Here is a 20,951-nt window from a genome sequence, read left to right as displayed (position 1 = left end):
GATGGCCAATCCTAATTGTCATCTTGACTGGATTTACAATGACATAAGAGAGACAGGTATACTTCTAGGCATATCTTTGAGAATGTTTCTAGAGAGAATTAACTGCGGAGGGAAATCTGCCTTCCCTCTGGGTGTATCACCATCCGTGGGCTGGGACCTGTGTTGGATGATGGGGAACAGGAGAGAGGCAGCTGAGTGTTGCTTCCTGGCCTGCTTTGCTGAAGCTGCTGTGCTCTACTGTGCCCCCCCCTCCCCACCGTGATGGACTGACACCTTTGAAACCATGAGCTCAACAGCCTTTCCCTCCCATTAGATTGTTTCTTTGGGTCACAGAGATGCAGAAAGCAACAGAGTTCTCTTGCACAGTGTACTCAGAATGAATAGGAATGGTCACATCAGCTCCCAGAGTCCTGACAACTTGAACACACACACATCAAGTATCTCTGAGTGGAACACGTAGCCCAGTCTCATTTTTGCCCAAGCCTTTCTGCTTTGTCCCTAGAAGGCAGTACTTCTTGTGATTCTTTATTGCATCTTACTTGGTATGTCCATATCGTATATATTGATTCACTGGATGGGACATCCCTGCAAGTAGCCTCCTTTGAGCCTAATAAATATATATACAAGTACTCGTGAGAACTTTTACAAATACATTTGTAATTTACAATATTAGAACAGTAATTCTCAGGCCTTGCTACTCCAATGAACGTACCCCAAACTTTGATTTCTGTGTGCCAACTAGAGATTGCTTTTCCTAGTCTACATTTTCAAAAGTGTCCAGGTAATTTTTGATACGAAGCCAGGTTGTATAACCAGTCGTCTAACTATTAAGAAAATTCAGAGGCTGACATAGAATGTTTGGAGCTAGAAATGTCGCTCCGTGGTTCAGCAGCACTGCAACACAGCCAGGGAATGGATTCCTTTGCTTTATACTTCCTGCTTTGGAAGACAGTCTAGGCAATGCGTAAGAACCGGTTTTGAAGTTTACCGAGCAGGTCTTAATTCCATCATGGCCACCTGCTGGCTTTTATCTTTAGACACATTACTTAATCTTTAAGCGCTTCAGTTTCTTGGTCTGTAAAAAGGGAGGCGTTCAGGTTTGGTACAGTCCTTATGCTGTGGCACACAATGTTGGCTGATTGGTGTACAAGAGCGCCACTAGATTCGTCCAGGAGCACAAGTCTACTGCAGGCACACCCTCTCCATCTGGCTCTTGGGAAACCAGGAGACTCGCTAGTGTGTTTAACACAGGATTTAGACAGGCGCTGGTCCTGCGGCGACATGGCCGCAGCGCACGACCACCAGGGGGCGCCCGAGCGACCTGAGCTCTTGCGCCAACCGCGCGGCGCCCACGCGCGTGCTCGCTGGGGACGCGGAACCTCCGCCTCCGCCGCCGCGGCCTTCAGTGCGGGCTCCCGACCGAGACTTCTGTTTTCCCGCTGCCTCGCCCCAGGCTCACTCGGCCGCAGCCTCAGCATCTGCGCCGCGGCGGCCCTCGCTCCGTGGGCCGCGGACGCCCCGGCCCGATGCTGCGCTGGCTGATCGGAGGAGGCCGCGAGCCGCAGGGCCTAGCCGAGGTACTGCGCGCGGGTCGGGGGCGGGGCCTGGGCGGGCCGGGGGCGGGGCCTGCGGCGAGCGCCGGAAGCGGCTGCTCAGGGCCACCTTGCCTCTGCTAAGAAACTGGGACTTAACTACAAAGCAGCAGGAGTGACTGCCACTCTTGATTTATTTGAACCGATAAGTCTTCTCAGCCAGGACTCGCATTTGCTTAAGGAACGTAGATTTAACTAGTTGCTTTCCGAGAAGCTAAGTGAGAAAATGATTTCTGTTTATTTAGTACGTGTATGGTCTCATCGTCACATTGAAAAAATAATTTTGTCACCTTAAAAATGTTGAAATCTGAAATTTATTTCATGTGCCACACAACAATTTGTGTTACACTTCCTTCCTCATAGGAAGCATTTTACAGTTTGGATTATTGCAAACTTGGCAGTTTTAAGTTCCTCATAGCTTTGACATTGACACGTGATTTTTTTTTAATCACTTATTTCATATAATTTGAACTCCTTAGGGTTATGGAAGAATTGTGGATTATTGAATGGACACGTAACATATATTTGACTATTTGCTTATTTAGTTAATACACAATTTTATTCAGTTCTGTCATACCTGATAAACTCTCACTTGTGGGAAGCAGTCTCCATAATTGAGTGCCAGCTAGAAAGGAGACCAGATAAATACAAAACCATCACCATGGGATAGCATGCTGGATCTTATGTTTTCTTTTCCACACAAAAGTACTTCAATTGTGTAACTGTCTTGAGTATGTACACTATAAGAACTGGTGATTTTCCCTAATGAATGAGAGAACATTACTTATGAATTACAGTCAGCCTTCCAGTCTAAGTGAGTCTCAGTCCTGGGGTAATCTTGTCCCCAGAGGATAGTACAGTGTCTACTGTTGGCCATGGGTAGGTGTGAGGGGGCACTGTGTGGAGAAGAAGGTTGCTGCTGACCATCCTAACACCCAGGAGAGGTCTCAGGAACAGAAACTTAACGTAGTCCAAACTCGCTTGTCAGACTTAAGAAGCCTTGGTTAAGAACAAAGCTTCTTATGGTGAAATTGTACTGAGTTTGCCTCCAGAAAGGGGGCCAATTGAGACTTCCCCTGTAGAGTTAAGTTACTCGGTGTGTGTCGTTAGCGCAGGCTGCTGTGCTGCCTTCTGGAGGACTCTGCATGCAGGACCTGACCCCCAGTCTTGTCACCCAGCGGACACATGAGTCTGCTTTCACTACTACATTTAATCGTTAAAGCAGACATCTGAGTGCTTGCAGTGGCCTGCGCTTGTCTGTATTTGATTCATTTAGTCTGCAGCTTTGTTTCTAACAAAGCATGTGTGTGTGTGTGTGTTTATGTGTGGGAGTGCACATGTTGCATGTTTGAGTGTATGCATCTGTGTGTTTGCATATGTCTGTCTGAAAGCATTGTGTTTGCATGTGTGTAAGTATGCCTGTATGTGTGAGAGAGTATGTGAATGTGTGTGAGAGAGAATGTACATGATAGCTTGTAGGGTCAGTTCCTTTCCTTCCATCATGAGGGCCCCCGGGACGGAACTCAGGTCACAAGTGCCTTTACCTGCTGAGCTAGCTCCTTGGTCCTAACAAGCTTTGATTGAGAAACACTCCTAAAACAGTTGAGTTGATTGGCCCAGTAGTTTTAAAGTCGGGTTTATTGAGACTCAACAAAATAAAGTTTACTCTTTACAAGTTTATTGTGGTTTGAAAACACTAAAGGTTTTGATAAGAGAAATACTTCCATGTAGAACTGGTATGTATTAGCAGTAGAACATAGTATCTTGTGGCTTCTAAAATCTTTTGTTCTTGCATGGATACTGTGCAGTTAAAATCATTTCATGCTTATGTTTTGTGGGTTTTTTTTTTTCATTACAAGAAAGCTGCTTTGCAGACACTAGGAGAGGGCCAAGGTCAGAACCCCTATACTGAACTGCTGGTACTGGAGGCTCATCGTGACATTGTCCGCTTCCTGGTGAGGCTCGATGACTTCAGGTAAGGGGCTTACTCTGTCGAGTGGTCAATGCTGACAAAGGCGATTTAGAGCATTTTATGTTTAAAACAACTTCAAACTTAAATTATCTTTTGTAAAAACTTTCAGAATCCTGAAACATAACCAATTGAAAGTTGTAGCATTTAATATTAAGTTGGAGTGGACTTTGAACCCTGATGGTAACATGTTTAAATCCTTTGAAATCCATGTCACCTTGTCAGAGTCTGGTTGTCTTGACAATTACATTTGTTTGCTTTTTTTTTTTTTTTTTTGATGTTTTGGAAAAAATTGTCATGAGGTTTTAGAAATATTCTCACTACCTTAGAAGAAGCAAATGACTTTAAGATTGAGTTGTAGCTGTCAAATCCGAGAATCAAATATGTATGGTGTTTAATTTAATATCAGATACCCGCTAGAATATGCTGTTTTATGTAGAAAGTAAAGTAAGGCTTTAATCTGAATTTCTGTCATTGATGTGCCTCTTTAAAGCTTACATGTTATTCTCTGGTACCTGGCTAGCATGCGTGTGAGCAGAGACAAAGGTGCTGAGGCCTGGGGGCCTAGCAGTTAGCTTATCCCTAGACGGATTAGCTGCTGTCACAGCACTGATGGTGTGACTTCCTAATCTGACCTCAAAGGCCCTGAGTGGGGGGCTCTGTTCTTACTATTTTATTATGCATTACTCGCAGTACTTAGCAGTGACTTAACACGGGGCCTGTGTTGGCAGGTGGTTGTTACGTAGCCCCGTAGCCCCGAGTTGGCTCTGCAGTCCCTGCCAGTTCCTCGCTTGACTGTGCTGCATTTTTTCTTTCGAGCTCATGAGTGACTACAGCTGTGATGACCTTTAAGTTTCCTGCTCTTGACATCTGTTGGCTGGGGTGTTCTTGTTTATTATGTATAGTTTATTTCTGACCCACGTGAAGCTAGGACATATTTCCAAGATAAACAGAGTTCTTCACAGCATCCCCCTCACTTCAAACACTGCTGTTACTAAGGAAATGTCAGGGCTTCAGAGGTACCCTTTCTTCTAGGAACTTAGGACCAAGACCAATAAAATACTTACACACCGTGTCTCCACTTGTTACTAGCCAGATTACACTGTTTTCTCATTGTGCTGGAAGACAACCAAGTCACAGGATGCACGTGTAACCCTTATAAGCTTCAGGCCTTTGGTTAACATTTGTTCTCACTAAATCCTTAAAAGTTTAATATTTATCTTTTTAAATGACCGTTTCAGTGGGACGTAGCATTTCTGCAAAGGTAGGTATTCTAGGTAACTGAAGGTTTCATGTGTCATATTTAATCCTAGTATGTTGCTGGGTGAGGTGAGATTGGGGGCAGGGTGGTGGTCTGGGTAAGGGGAGATTGAGGACAGCATGGTGGTCTGGGTGAGGGGAGATTGGGGGCAGGGTGGCAGCCTGGGTGAGGTGAGGTGGCCCCTTTCCTCCCACCCCCACAGTGCTCTCACCATGATGTGAAGTTGTGATACCATGGGACAAATCCCAGAGCATGACACTTGGATGTCTCTGCTTGTGTCATGTTTGCTGCTGTCCCACTGATCAAATGGAGTAAGAGGTGACAGAGACCCACGGGGCCCCTGTCCATGTGTGCACAACTATAAGTGGTGACTGTAGGAGGACGGGTGATTTATGGCTGTACTTGCTGTGTGCCACAGTGAATTTCAGTGCCTATGGTTGACAAGAAGCCTGACATTTCTCATTAGCATATAGTAGTGATAGAACCTCACAAATGACTTTGAATTCTTTCTAGTCAAGTCATCATTGTATCAAGATGTCCGTGTAGTTAAAAAGAAAGCTCAGGCACAGACCTGCAGAATATTGAATTTCTATGTTCTTTAACTGAATTTAATTCTGTAACAAAGTCATTCCCCAAAATAAAGATTTAACAGATATATGGAAGACCTGTTAGTTATAATATTTGGAAGACAATCAGATCTCAGAGATTTGCTGTTAAAGTTGATGCCCTCTCTCCCTGGAACTGGGAGTGAACCCAGGGTTTGAGCATTCCAGACAAACATCGTGCCTGTTGGGCTATGTGCCCATTCCTCAGAAGGCGTTTTCAGAAGGCAATACATAATGTTTGCCCACACTGATGGGATGTTTTCATTTTTAATAGAATTATCCTTGTTATCTTAGCACACTATTAATGCATTCTTAAATTCCAGAAAATACCTACCCCATTTTAAAGCAAACTTTGTATGTTATACTTTTTATTTATTTATTTGTAGTTTTTGTAGGCATTGCATTCTGGTTGGTCAGCTATTGTAATCTAGGTTTCACGCTTCACGTCTTTAGATAATATCATCTGATTGAAAATTTTGCAGAAGGATTTTCTTGTTTTCTTGGTGGCTCAACTAAAATCAGTGAGTGGAAAATTTTCTCGATTGGTTTTTGAAGATACCAAATAAATCCTGTATATAACCTAACAGACGACTGCCTTTTCTCCTCCTCCTTGGTCCTTTTTGAACATGAAGGTAGGGTCAGATCGATTGGGAGATCAGTGAAGAAGGCTAAGCCTCAGCAAGAGTCTTCCAGAACATGGGCTGGGCTCCAGTCTCATTCACTGCTCCAGCCTTGACACATTAAACTAAACCACGTCCATAGCACCATCGCAGACTAGCCGGCTCTGCTGATCATTGACCAGCCCTTGCTCCTCCAGGAAACAGACAAGGTTATATAGGATGGTGATCATGACTGGAAAAGGATCCGATGACCCATGAAGCACCAGACCGCAGAGAAAGCTGCTTCCAGGGGGCTGGGGAAACTGATTTTTAAAGACACTATTGTTTGACAGTTCCTGAGAATGAAAGGCATGCTCTGCCTTTAAGAAGGAATTTTTAAACTAAGAATATGCCTTCTCATTTACTATGTTCAGAGTATAAGGATCAACCCCCAAAATGGCTTCAGAGAGCCAAGGAAAGTGGTATGTGCCTATAATTCTAGCAGTAGAGAGGTCGAGGCAGCTGCATCACAAGTTTGAAGCCAGCCCGGACTATGTACTGAGCTCTAGTCTCTGGGATAACACCCTGTCTCAGAAAAATAATTTTAAATTTGTCCTGAAAAACATAGATAACACAGTAAAATTAAAGAGGCAAACTGTCTTCATTCTAGGGTTCCCGTAGAAACACTACAATAGTGTTAAGTGTGCACATCATTAGTGAGAATAAAGGACAAAGCAAGATAGAACAGGTGAGCTGGATGCTGGTGAGACCTGTTTTCTTTCTGCCAGCACCACAGGCAGTTCTGGAATAAGGATTGCCTGTTGGAAACATTCTCCAGACGGAAGCAGCCAGGATTTGTATCCTGTCCCTTGATGGTCTTTTGCTGAGAGCCATCCATGCAGAGCAGGCCCCTAATTCTATCTAACATCTTGCTTGGTACCCGGAAACTTAGAACTAGTTTGAATTTGAGTTTAAAATGGGCCTGAAGTCCACAGCTGGAAAGAGTTAGACAACACGTTCCTCAGAGCTGGGCAGCCTGTCCCCTCTTGAAGTCTGGGAGGTTATTTTTTGGACCTGATCTACCTCTAATAGTGTATGTTACGCAGCTTGATTCGTAAATTGCATATGCACGTTCACGTGGCCTTTGCAGGTTTTCAAGAAGCTATACCTGGAAAAAGCTGTAAGCAGAACCCCTTTCAACACAAGTTTCAGTAGCCAAAGAATTATTAACAGACTTTGTAGTGAGGTTTTAAAGCTTATATCTTCCAGTCTGGCATTCTGACTTACTGTAATAGATTTTGCTAAAATCAGTCTAATGCCAATAAAACAAAACCAACCTTGTTCTAGCCCAAGATTCCCAAGTGACTTGTAAATTTGCTTTTGTTGTTCTGGGACGTTCTTTGAGCTAAGTGACTCAAGGCATGGCGATGTCACTGGTGTGTGTCTTCCCACCCCTCCCTTTCCTTTCCTTGCTGTAGTTTGTCTTCTGACTGTACTTGAGAAGTGTGGCTACTTGCTCAATTAGCTAAATGTAAGTTTTCAGAAGGGACAGGACCAGGATAGCCATAGCTGCTTGGTGCAGTAGCATCATTAATCCCGGGGATAAATACAGAATTGTTATAATCACATTTCAGTTTTAAATTCTACATTTTAACAATAAAGTTGTATAATTTCTAGGTAAAAATCACTCCTCCTCAGCTAAAAACCTCTTACTTATTTGAAAATGATTGCCTCCATATCTTTAAACTAGAGTTCACAAGCCCAACTAACAGTGTGAGTGTGGAGAAGGAAGTAGCTGCTGTGAGCTGCAGCATCGCACACACGTCTAAATCCACGTGTTCATAATGACCTTAAAAGGAACTCACTGCTTCCCTTTGCACAATGCTAAGGAACCAAGTAACATAGTTTCGAAAATTTATAAAGGATCAAAATCAAGACCTATATTACTTTTCTTATTTAAACTGTCTTAGGGCTCAGTACCTAATAATCTGAGGGGAAACCCTTTGTGATAAGAGTTCAAGCTAGGAGGAATAGGACACTTGGGATATCACGATTTTCTAACCTCTGATGTGTAGGGGATGGGAAGACAGCTTTTTCTGTACCTGTCACAGGTTAAGCTGATAAACAAGAGAAACAGACCTGTATCGTGTGCGTTGTGCTCTCAGAGGAGAATAAACATAGGACATGGATTGAAACTCTTGAAACACATGCTACTAGAGCATCGTGTGTGGTGTGGTGGGCGTGAGAGAACCTCAGGTTCATTTTTATTTTCTATATATGGCTGGCATGTATGTCTATGCACTACTTGCATGCTGGACACCACAGAGGCCAGAAGAGGCCATCAGATCCCCTGGAATTGAATTATGACAGTTGTGAACCACTGTGTGGGTAAGTGCTGGGCATCGAACCTTGGTCCTCTGTAAGAGCAGTCAGTGTTTTTAACTGCTCAGCCATTTCCCCAGCACCCCTAATGCAGCATCTTAGTGAGAGAACATCAAGTTCTTCATGAAGTAACTGAACAGTGCTGAAAGCTTGGGCTTATCGAGCATCGTAAGGAGAGAACATCGGTGTGTAGCGCTGCAAAGCAGAGCAATGGGCTTGGGGTTTCTTGTGTAGATAATGTTGGTCATTCTTGGATTTCCTACGGGGTTGAAAGACGACTTACAGTCTCATAGCCAACCCAGGCTATTTAGCGTTGTGAGAACATAGTTGAGAAGATAGTTTTCAGGTAGTATGTAAGCTAAATCAGCTCATAACATATGGATTTATAAGTCTTTTAAGTTAGGATAGATGACAGCGTTCTGGTTTATTGACAAAAATGATGGACTGGGTGTTAGGTCTGTCTTATACTTTATCAATTTCAAATTGGTAATAATTGTGCTCAACTAATATCTGAGATAAAAGAGTCTTTCAATTGGACAGAAAGGGGGAAGTGTTGTGGATGGCCCTGGTGTTATTTGTTTGTTTTAGGGGCTGCCTGGGACCAGTAGTGAATCACATGCTGAGGACTTCATGTGACTTCATATTCTCATGAATAAAGAAATCAATCACTGGGCGAGGAGGTCAGAGAGAGGAAGAGAAGGGGCCGGAGAGAGATACGGGCTTTGGGACAGGACAAGAGGCGAAGATGTAGATAGTGGAGACCCTGGTTCAAGTGGCAGATCCTATTGGATCCTTTTGGAGGATTTAACTTAGTGTGGCTTATAATGTGCATGTTAGTTGTTGCACCCAGCGATTGAGTTACCCTTGATTCTGAACTAAGTGTGTGTGGTGCTTCCCTTCACACAGCAGCTCGGCTGGGTTCTAGAGAGAATGGTATGGCGGCAAAGCATGGGTTTGCAAGAAGTGCACCCCAAAAGGCTGTGGGGATTTTGAAGCATGGGGTTGGCGTGGTAGCGACCCGCCTGTGGGAACTTAGCGAGCAGGGTGGAGAGATTTTGGAGCTCTGAGTCAGAGTCTCCATGAGATGAGAAGAGGCTGGCCATGCCCACCAGTGCCTGGCTGGCCAGCCCAACGGGGCCTGCCAGTATAGCATGAATTGCATTTTTTATTATTTCCTGCAACAAGACGCCGTGGGGGAAGTAATGGCTGGGTAGAGGTAGTAAGTGGACTCTGCATGCATGGGGTTTCCAATGCCAGCTCGTCCCCAGTGGTAAGTTTTAACCCTCCTCAGGGATGGCCTGTGCTGGCTCTAGAGGGATGGGCATGGGTAGACGCTTGTATCTTTCTTGCCTTTTTTTTTTTTTTTCTTTCAATTACCTTCTGCTACAAATAGTTATGTTATGTATACTTGGGGATTATATACTATGAGCCCCCTCAAAAGAAATACTTTATCTAATGATTATTGATGGTTGTCACATCGTGTACAAAAGGACTTCCTTGGTTTTGAAAACATATATAGTTTTCAGTCATATTTCATGATGGAGTATACAGATTGTCTCTGAGGGGAATCTTAGTAAAAAGTCCAACTGGAATCTTGTGACATCTTTAGATTTAGAGATGTCTGTCGGTCTACTGAACATATGAGATAGAGGTTCATGTTAAATGATAACAGGAAGGTAGCCAGCAAAATGCAGACTCTTAAGAACACTGCGTGATGGAAGACTTATTGTAGGGAAAACATGAAGAACAAATGTAACGAATAGGAGAAACTTTAGAAGTCTGTGCAACAGTTGTCATACGTGGTCCTGCTTCTAATAATAGACTTAAAACACTTGGAGACAGTCAGCCAGAGGACTGTGTCCGTGCAAACGTTAGGAGGAAGCACCCCTTAGGCATGATATAGGGGCACCTTTAGGGGTGTCAGGCACTGAAGTGTTGTGGTGGGGGTGCTGCTCCTATTTATTTTCTTGGCAGGGGTGCAAAGATTAAAACAAAGTTTGTTTCCCGCTTCAGAGAGATGTCACACAGTGAAGGCTGGCTTTCAATTTTTTTTTTTTTTGGAAAGTCAGTCTATTCAGTTGGACAAACGATTGGGTCTAGTGTTCTTACTATGTAGTGAACTGTCGGTCCGGTTGGCTTCAAGGACAAAGGAAGAAAGCAGACATCCTGCATTTAAGTAGTCAGTGAACCTGCAATTCATCGAGGGAATTCTGATTCTAGTTGCTATCGTGCCAGTAGGGAATGAGGAACGATTTCTATAGCGCAGCACCACGTTGAGAGCAAAGTAGCAATGATGTCAGTTTTTCACTATCTATAAAGCACATTTGTGGGGTAAGAATCATGTGCAGTGAATTAAACAGTATGCCCTGAGCTTAGCAGTTGCTCTCACCAGTTCTGCCCTACTCAGTGCTCAGAAGGAAAGATGACTGCAGACGATTGGTTAAGGTGCTGCTCTTAGAATCCTGAGAGCAACAGAGTGACTGCAGATCAGCTTCTGAAACATTTGTGATGAGACAGGTTATCTTGTAAATTGAGCATTTAACATATGCCTTAAGAAATTCAAGCCAAGGTGAAACCATGAAGGCAGGAGCTTCCTTGGTTTTCTTAGACAGAAGCCTGCTTCCCACAACCTTCTCCCTCACATCGCCTAGTTGCTCTTCCGGGAGGCTCAGCCTTGGCCTTGGGGTGAGAACCAGGTTGCTGCACAAAACTGACAGTGGATAGTATTCTTTCACACTACCTATATCACCCCAAGTCACCCCACATTGCCCCACGGCACCCCACAACACCCCACATTGTCCCATGCTGCCCCACGTGGAGCATCCCACGCTGGAGCAGCAGCAGCCTGTGCCCTGCAATGTTCTAATGGAACACCACACTGGCTCTGATTTGTTTTAGAACAGGCTGCAACCTCCTTGCAGCATGAAAGTACAGATGAAAGTATTGGCACTGACAGTTACTACACAGGAGAGGTATACATGGCGTTCTTATTACATGGCTTCCTCTCCTTTTTATGCATTTAAATTTGCCATAATAGAAAGTATCAGAGCTATATTTGATACAGAAGAAATAAAAATGCCAATAGAAAAGGTATTTTTGTTCCAGAATCATCAACATTTTTGTATACATGTGGGTTGTATGTATATGCTTGTGTATGTGCATATGTGGTGTGTGTGTGTGTGTGTGTGTGTGTGTGTGTGTGTGTGTGCTCTAGGGCTCAAACTCAGGGCCTTGCACATGTGAGACAAGTGCTTTACCATTAAGCTATTTTTCTAGCCCATAGAATTTATTTTCCATAATCAAGGAAAACGTAGTCTATGTTCAGGTAAAGCTAGTGAAATATCAGTGGCATCCTCCCTCTGCTCCTTGGAAGTGTGCTGACATTCCTGTCTGATTGTCCATCCTCTGCTCCTTGGAAGTGTGCTGACGTTCCTGTCTGAGTGTCCTCCCTCTGGTCCTTGGAAGTGTGCTGACGTTCCTGTCTGAGTGTCCTCCCTCTGGTCCTTGGAAGTGTGCTGACGTTCCTGTCTGAGTGTCCATCCTCTGCTCCTTGGAAGTGTGCTGACGTTCCTGTCTGAGTGTCCTCCCTCTGGTCCTTGGAAGTGTGCTGACGTTCCTGTCTGAGTGTCCATCCTCTGCTCCTTGGAAGTGTGCTGACGTTCCTGTCTGAGTGTCCTCCCTCTGGTCCTTGGAAGTGTGCTGACGTTCCTGTCTGAGTGTCCATCCTCTGCTCCTTGGAAGTGTGCTGACATTCCTGTCTGAGTGTCCATCCTCTGCTCCTTGGAAGTGTGCTGACGTTCCTGTCTGAATCTCCTACAGGTGCCTGTCTATGTGAGCCCCTCAAGTAGTTCTAGCATACGCAAACCACTTGGAAATAAGACTTATGCGATTTTTAGCTTTGTTTCCTAGGTGTTGTAGATGCATGTATTCAGCTTCCTTCTATTTCCCATACTTTAGAAAGAGCTTTAGCCAACAACTGGTTTCTATATTTCTACAACTGTGATCTTGGTCTTCCCACCCCCTTACAGTTATACAGATGCTGAAAATGGGAAGATTCACCCTTAGGCTTAGGGATTCCCCTTTTGGCTATGTCCTTTGATTTGTAGGACTTGGCTTACTTGAAATGGTGTCCCATGAGCAATGAATATCAAATGGACATTTAGGTAGTGGACACAGACCTTATTTGTGAACCACTTTATTTTGTTCAGTCTTTGTAGAGCTCTGCTGTACGTTTAGCATGCAGTTGGCAAGAATAAGTATGTTTTCTGAGATGGTCAAAGTGTTAGAGGGAGTCTTTTCCTCCCTTGACACTGACACTTCTCGTGGGTCTCAGGCTAGATCCTGTGGTGGAGTGACTAGCGTTGCACTATGAGCTCCTGAAGGACAGGAACAATTTCCTGCTGATCCCTGGTTTCAGAATAAGGTGTGTATACACAGACTACACAGGCCTGCTCCCTGATAACAAATTTACTTTTTAAATTAGCATAGGAGAAGGTGGAGCATTCTAGGTCTGCTACAGTTCCTTATTAAGCTGCCTCTGCCTCACTCCGGTAAACTTGTTTTTCCTTATGGGCAATTTTCATTAGTCATTTAACTATGCCATCTCAAAGACTATTTAAAAATTGTTTTAGTGGTCCTGAGAATACTGAACTTGGGCCTTCTAAGTTCTAAGCAAGCATTCTACCACTGAGGCACATTCCCAGCCCTTGTTTTGTTTTGAGATAGTCTCGATATGTAGCTCAGGCTAGCTTTGAACTCAAACAGAGTTGACTTCAAACTTGTCAACCTTTTGCTTACACTTCTGAGGTACAGAGATGTGCCACCATGCCTGACTCAAAGAGTACTTTTGTAAACTTGGTTTGAAGGCAAATAAGGAATGCAGAGAGAGAGAGAGAGAGAGAGAGAGAGAGAGAGAGAGAGAGAGAGAGTGTGGTAGAGTTCCTCAGGGAAGAGCACACCAATTGGTTATCCAGTACCAAGTGGTCAACCATGGAGACATCCCTACAGGATATTACACAGACTGAGCAAGTCATACTTACATATTTAGGAATATAAATTAATATATACATTATACATGCATATATACATGCACATGCACACACGTAAAACAATAATCAATGAAAAAAGAGGCTATGAATTTGAAAGACCGCAAGGAGCTATATTTGGGAGGGTTTGGAGGAAGGAAAAAGAACTGGGAAGTGATATAATCTCAAAAGATAAAGGAAATAATTCAAAACAAGTAAAGCCAAAGCACACAAAGAAATTTGGTTTTAAATTACATAAACCTCACAGGTATATGTAAAAACTAGATGAGAATGTGTGAGAAATAAGAGGAACTATTTTTGTGTAGTAGGAATCTCGTTTTAGTTAGAAACATGTTTTTATTGTGGCCATATAGTGATACATTAGTAATGCTACAATAAAATTAAGGTTGCATTATTAGCATTAAAGATTATAATACACAGAGCTCTACAGCACTTAAATGTTTGCCTATGTAACAAGTATATTGAAGTGGAAACTTAAGGGTTCTTTGGAAAGTCAGTTGTGTTGGACGGTGTTTTGCTGGGGCAAACACATGAAGGAGTGTTTTTCCTGAAGTGAACACAGGTGAAAGACCAAGGCAGATTCAGGAAGGATACAGGAGAGAGGATGTTCTGCACGTGAAAGGACACATGATGAAGGATTCTTTGCTAACAACTTGAATGTCTTGGACTGCCTTACACTGCGTAGTTAAGCTCCATTTGTCAGGACTCCATGAAGAGAAATGCACCATAAAAAAAAAAAAGAATTAGGCTGATTGGCAGAGTGATGTCAGCTGAGACAGACGCACATGCTGAGGCAAGACCCGTGGAGGGAGGGAGTATAAGAAGGACTTGAGGGACAAGCAGGATGCTGAGCTTGGTTTACTTACAGACTGCGATGCTTGTGGATCTAGTGTTTTCCTTGATCTTCACTTCGCTGAGAGAGAGACACAGCCGAGAACAACTCTTGGCCAGGGGTCTGCATGTTTAGGGGAATCTCCACAGTTTCAGGGATTTGACAATCTATCAAATGCACTGGAATTCTAGACTAACTGGTTCTCATAGGAGTAGCTAAGGGAACAAAGTCAGTTAATAGCGTGAGGTGCCAAGGAATTTAGCTGCGTCTGCAGATATTGAAGCCAGGGAGAGGGGGAGGGGGAAGGGAGGGGGAGGGGAGGAGGGAGTGGAGGCAGGGGTCATCATACATTGGATGACATCATACATGAATGAAAAACATGTGAAAGCTATAGAAGGCTTTAAAAATAGCCCCCCCTCCCCGAAACTGGGTTGAGCAATAAATTTGAGGCATTTATGCTTTCCCAGTTCTGTCCTCTAGACCAGTAGAGGCTGATAGAACAGTGTCTTAGAGCTGAAAGAGGCAAGGCAAAGTAAAGCTTAAGAACCTATGAACTCTAGAAGGAAGAGAAAATCAAGGTCACCACAAGGACATTGCACACTCATTTCTACTTGGAGAAAAGCCTTCACAAATTCTACCAATTTGTATAATTTAGAATTGTTTTGAAAATTTTAAATATTTTGGGACATTTTCTAGCTATCATTTTGATAATGACTTGTATCAGTTGTGATGGTTTGAATAAGATTGGCCCCCATAGACTCGTGTGTGTGTGTGTGTGTGTGTGTGTGTGTGTGTGTGTGAATGCTTGGCCCATGGGAAGTGGTACTATTAGGTGGTAGGTATGGTCTTGTTAGAGTAGGTGTGGCCTTGTTGGAGGAAGTGTGGGGTATGCTTTGAGGTCTCCAATTCTCAAGCTCTACCCAGTGTGGAACACAGTCTCCTGCTGCCGTTGGATGAAGATAGAGAATGCTCAGCTTCTCCAGTGCCATGTTTGCCTGGACACTGCAATACTTCCCACCATGACCCTAATGGACTAAACCTCTGACACTGTAAGCCAAGTCCAAACGAAATGCTTGCCTTTATAGGAATTGATTTGGTTATGGTGTCTCTTCACAGCAAAGAAACCCTAAGACAATTTGTAACACAGTCTTTCTTGGGGGAATATTTCTCAAAAACTTGAGATGACAATATATCTTGCTGTTGCTACATTGTATATTCTATGTGTTCTTCAAGTCCTGTATAAATTAATGAATTTCTGCGTCCTTGATCTATTAAGTAATAATAGAAAGATATAACAAGCACATCTCTAGTGCTACCAGAGATCTGTCAGAGTAGGAAGTATTGTTTGATAAAGATTGATAGATACGGGGCTGGAGAGATAGTCCAGTGGTTAAGAGCACTGGCTTTTCTTCCAGAGGACCTGGGCTCAGTTCCCAGCACCCACATAGAAGTTCACAACTGTCTGTAACTCCAGTACCAGGGGATCTGATACCTTCACTCAGACATGAATGCAGACAAAACACAATGCACATAAAATAAAATAAAATAAGTAAAAGATTATTAAATATAGTACTTGTCTTAGTTACATTTTTATTACTGTGATAAGACACCATGATTAAGTCAATGTATGGGAGGAAGACTTTATTGAGGAATTACAATTTCAGAGGGTTAGAGTTCCTAACCATCATGGCAGAGAGCATGGCAACCGGGACGCAGACATTGAGCTTACACCTTGATCTGGAGGCTTGAGACAGAGAGAGCTAAGTGGTGTGGGCTTTTGAAACCTCTAAGCCTGCCAGCAGTGACACACCTCCTCCAACAAGGCCACACCTTTTCAGCGTTCCAAACGGTCCCACCAGCTGGGCAACGAGCCTTCAAATGTGAGCCTCTGAGCCTCTGGGCATTCTCATTCAAACCACCACAGCACTGTATTTTACTGATTCCAAGGAGCGCAATAGTTTTTCATCTTAACATCTGAAAGCTGGACACATGGCACAGTTGATTCCCTTCAGGTATAATTGGCAGCATCTGCCCTTAGCGGTACAGAACTAACAGTGCTCATACCTGATGGTGATTTCTGAGGTACAGTAAGTCTCTGGATGCCTGACCTGAGATCTCACGATGAGACCCATCCATTACCTGCCTCGGTGTTTTTCTAAGTCCAGTGTGTTCTCTCAGTAAAAACTTACTGTGGTGTTTAGTAGAGAAGCCGTTCTCTCCATACCGTATACCGAGGCTTACGTCTTTGGGTTCTATGAACATACACTGTAGTTCATATAAAATGTTATAAAATGTTTTTTAAGTATTTCAAAATTTGGGGTTGAAGTTACACTTCCAGTTTAGAGATAAAGTATATGCTTAACCAACTAGGACTTAGTTTTGGGTAAGCTGTGATAATATAACTAATGTTTTAGTGACTTCTATAGGTGAATAGATAGTTGTAGCCCACAGATGACCTATCCTGTGCTAGCTACCTTAGGAGAGGTGCTAGTGTGTAGGAAAGGAATTGGTGTGCTTTTTTAAAGTTTTGTTTCCACTTTAGAGCAGTGACAGTAAATACTGAGATGGCCAATAAATAAGTAAATTAGCCATAAAATAAATATATATGAATTCAATATATATATATTGAGACAGAGTGATCAACAAAGCGAGCAGTTGGCCTCTGAGCAGTAAGAACCGACCATGACTTCATGCATTAGTGCTGAGCATTGTTTAGAGTTAACTTTGTTTGCTACTGATTACATTCCAGTTGGGGGCGAAGTGCTTCTCATCTCATTTCTAAGCTCCCAGCCATTCAGTCGTCTCTCGTGGTGAACTCATTTCTCTTTGTGAGATTCAAACTCGATAAAACAATAATGAGAAGTTAAAAATCAAGGTTAGAAGAAAAAAGAAGCATTTTAAACCTGCAGGCTTTCTGACCGGGAGAAAAGCAATTATAAGGTTTTGGAGAATCAATAGAAATTGATGTTTTATACCAAAGAAAACTTAAGGTTTTGAGTCCCGCCCTCACTGCGCTCTCTGTATAAATACAAGGAAATCAATAGGCCCCAAACCAAGCTGCTAAGGACTCGCTTCCAGCAATGACCGTTGATACTCAGGGTAGTGGTGTTGAGTACTTGGGTTTGGGGAACACGTCATTAAACATAGAAAAATGAAGTTTTAAAAAGTTTTTTTTAAAATTTGTTCTTTGGAAAAATTTGTCCTTTGAAAGTTTTATACATGTATACAGTGTGATTTGATCACACCCAGCCCCTCTACGTTTCCCTCATGGCTTGATAGGCTAATTTCTAAACTACTGAGCTCTGTTAGTTCTGCTAGTATATGTGGGCTTGGGATGCCCACTTTCCATTACTCACCAGAGTGTGCAAATTGCTCACATTTTGAAATGAACATAAACAGTGTAGATGGGGTTGACATGAACTGTTGTGTACTTCTAGCTCATTAAGTTAGGAGTCTTAGAGTCTGCCTGACTATATTTGATCATGCGGGAGATCTGATGAGGGTTTGACGTGAGAACCGACTGTGGGATTCCCTAAGCCTATGAAGACAGCAGGAGGCTGAAGCTGATTAAACCTGGGTGTTTAGTCAGCATGGAGCCTTGAGGAAGGGCTCAGGAGACAGGAGAATCTGTGTCTCATGTAGGAGAGAGCTACTGGCAGAGATCTTCCGATTGGACAGTCATCTCCATCTCAGTCTTAGTCCTTGACTCCTCTCTTAATGATGATCTCTTATGACCCACTGTGCTGACTGAACGGAGACTGTAAGGAATCCACTGCTGATCTTGGAGGGAAGCAGCACAGACTGAAAAATGATAGAACTATTAGTGGACATCATTTATTAATGGTTGTTAACTGTGAGCAGAGATGCATAGTTCACAGCTGGCTTTCTTTTTCATCTTATTAAAAAAAGGCAGATTCAACTATATGGGAATAGTAGTATAAAGACAACAATAGTAGTATAAAGAGAACATACATAGATGTAATTCTGGGTTACTAGTGTTCATTACAGAGTGGTGTGCTTCATGATTAACAACAAGTCGACAGCTTACAGCTTGGTTGTTGTACAGCACTATTGGGTGCCTGCTTACAAATAGTGCTTGCTTGATTTTGTTATATGATAAAAAATATATATGAAAAAATAATCATTTTCTACTATGATGAAAAATATCTTGAAAATGATTTTCTTGATAGGACTTAAAGTATAGAATGCTTTACTCTATAATGTAGAATGTATTCCTAGATTCAGAGGGATGAGGGTGAGGAGGCATCAGGTCTAGAGGTGTTTACTGCGGCTTCCTTTTCGTGGCCTGAGACAAACTGTTCTTTGTCTCTGCATTTCCAATATCTTCAATGGAACCACTGCCAAGAATCTACAACCTTACCCAGTATGTATGAAGAAAGCCAAGATGAGCACAGGAGACTCTAAAAACAGAGTTAAAAATGCAGAGAAGATAGTAAAATTCAATTATATCCCTAGACTGTTCCTTCCTACCAGCTTGGTTTCATTGCATTTGACCTAGATCCAGTGTTCACAGAGTTTTAACCCGTGGGAGACTGAAGGTCATCTCTGTATCTGCTCTTTGACATTTTAGCAGGGTTTTTGTTTTGTTTGTTTTTTTGTAATCCTGTAAGTGCTTTGTCTTTGGACCCTTAATACCCAGCATGGAACTTACAAGACATCTTATCAACATTTGTTGTAATATTTGCTGGTGTAAGTGAAAATATCACTAATGAGATTTCACAATACATTGGCCTCAAATTATATGACAGCCATGGTGGCACAGACAGCATTCTAGGAGCATAAAACCAGACATGTAAACCAATGGAACAGAATGGAGAACCCCAAATAAACGGATGTAGGTATAACCACCTAATATTTGGCCAAAGTGTCTACAGAGGGTAAGGGACAGACAGCCTGTTCAACAAGTTGTTCTGACAAGACTGAGAGTCAGCCCATGGTAAGGTAATGTCACATCCCTGTCTCTCATTCTGCACAAAGAAATATTTAAAAACATATATCAGCCTTTAATTGGAGAGCTGAAGTAGTAAGATTGTTACGGGAAAATGGAATCCATTAAGATGCAGGCGTGTTTGAACTCTGTGGTTATGGCTCCAAATGCACGGGACAGCTCCCAGACAGCCAAGCGGTGGGAATACACAGAACTAACAAGTTCCTCATGGCAAAGTGAACAGATAGGCTACAGAAGGGAAGAAAAGTCTTTGCAGATGTGCTTTGGAAGGCCAATAATACCTAGAATGTGTAAAGTGCTGCAATCCATCCCCAGACTGCTGTCCGGGCTAATGAAATAAATAGATAATTCTCAAGCATGAAATCCAAGTGGCCAGTGAGTATTTTTAAAAGTGTTCCTGGGGCTGGGAACATGTCTCAGTTAGTAAAGTGCCTGTCACACAAGCCTAAGGACCACAGTTCAGATCCCCAGCACACACAAAAAAACTTCAGATGGTCAAGGGTAGGTTTAGATTTTTCAAAAGGTTCTTAAATGAATTAGCATCTCTTCTAGTCCACCATCCACTAGATTTGGTGGGAAGGAAAGGTTAATAGAGCAAAGGAAGATGTGGGCCTATTTAGAAATATTTCTTTGGAGCAAATCCAATCTGCATTGTTAGGATATCAGCTGTTCAGTTTAGTCGAATCAGCAGCAGCAGCTCGATCCTCTGGCAAACACCATTCAGGAATCAGCAACAGCAGGTCATCCAGAAGAAACCGCAAGGCTCTGCCAATTGTTCTGACTCCACGAAAGCCACAAGCAGCAGCCAGTGCCCAAATCTGCAGAAGTGACAAGAAGACTCTACAACACCACCAGAAGTTTTTTTATGTGTTTCTCTCCATGAAGTCTGTAGTGTGACATTATTAAAACAAAAACAAAAAAAAAACAATCCACACTATTGCTGGCTAGGCACTGGCTATCGATCTCTGTCTGGTCCTAGCTTGGTACGAAGCCTGGGACCAAGACTGCATGCTTTTCCTAGCCAAAGCCTCTCCCACAAGCGCTGTCTATGCCTCTCCAGAACTCCGAGACCACTCTGCACTCCAAAATTTCCGTGGCTAGCTGGTGTGTGTGTGTGTGTGTGTGTGTGTGTGTGTGTGTGTGTGTGTGTGTGTGTGCGTGCACTCTCGCCAACCCACACTCCACTGCGGTTATCTTTCCCCTGGAGCTCAATTCTTGCCCAATCTTCCTGTTCCATAGCCTGGCCAAATTACACCCCAGCTATGTTCTTTCCCTCTGGCACACCTGAGAGGCTGAGAAATGGAAAACAACTGCTGGGTGCAGAATCTACTGTCCTAAACTCATCAACTACTGTATCACACAGTGAAATTTGATTCAGCTGTTAAAAAAAAATGGAGTTGTAAAATTTCCAGGAAAATGGGTGGATCTGGAAAATGTTATAGCAAGTGCTGTGTGTTCTCTTTCATGCGTGCGGATCCAAGTCTTTAACGTGGGGCTGTGAGCATTAGTGTGGGCTATGAAGCTGGAAAGGGAACACAATGGAGAAAAGAAGTGGGGGGGGTGGGGGCAGAACACACGGAGCAGGAAAGCAGAAAGGCTGCTGGGGGTGGGTGGAGGGGTGAGGATGATCAACAGAAACAAATTTTGTTTGAAAATGCCATATTGCAACCTAAAAAAAAAAAAAAAAAACCCAAAAA

General features: G+C 43.0%; 1 protein-coding gene across 1 annotated transcript in view; it reads left to right on the top strand.

Moving 5' to 3' along the window:
* Window positions 1-1,330: 1,330 nt before the first annotated feature.
* The window catches only part of Wdr41 (WD repeat domain 41), a 47,036-nt gene continuing 27,415 nt past the window's right edge, over window positions 1,331-20,951 (top strand). Inside the window, exons 1-2 of the mRNA XM_021180292.3 lie at window positions 1,331-1,577; window positions 3,452-3,567. Coding sequence (XP_021035951.1) covers window positions 1,527-1,577; window positions 3,452-3,567 — 167 coding nt within the window. The 5' untranslated portion in view covers window positions 1,331-1,526. The remainder of the gene's footprint in view (window positions 1,578-3,451; window positions 3,568-20,951) is intronic.

Source organism: Mus caroli, unplaced genomic scaffold (assembly GCF_978045245.1).
Source record: "Mus caroli unplaced genomic scaffold, Mus_caroli_1 scaffold_15, whole genome shotgun sequence".
Lineage (NCBI taxonomy): Eukaryota > Metazoa > Chordata > Mammalia > Rodentia > Muridae > Mus > Mus caroli.
This window is presented reverse-complemented; position numbering and strand designations above follow the sequence as displayed.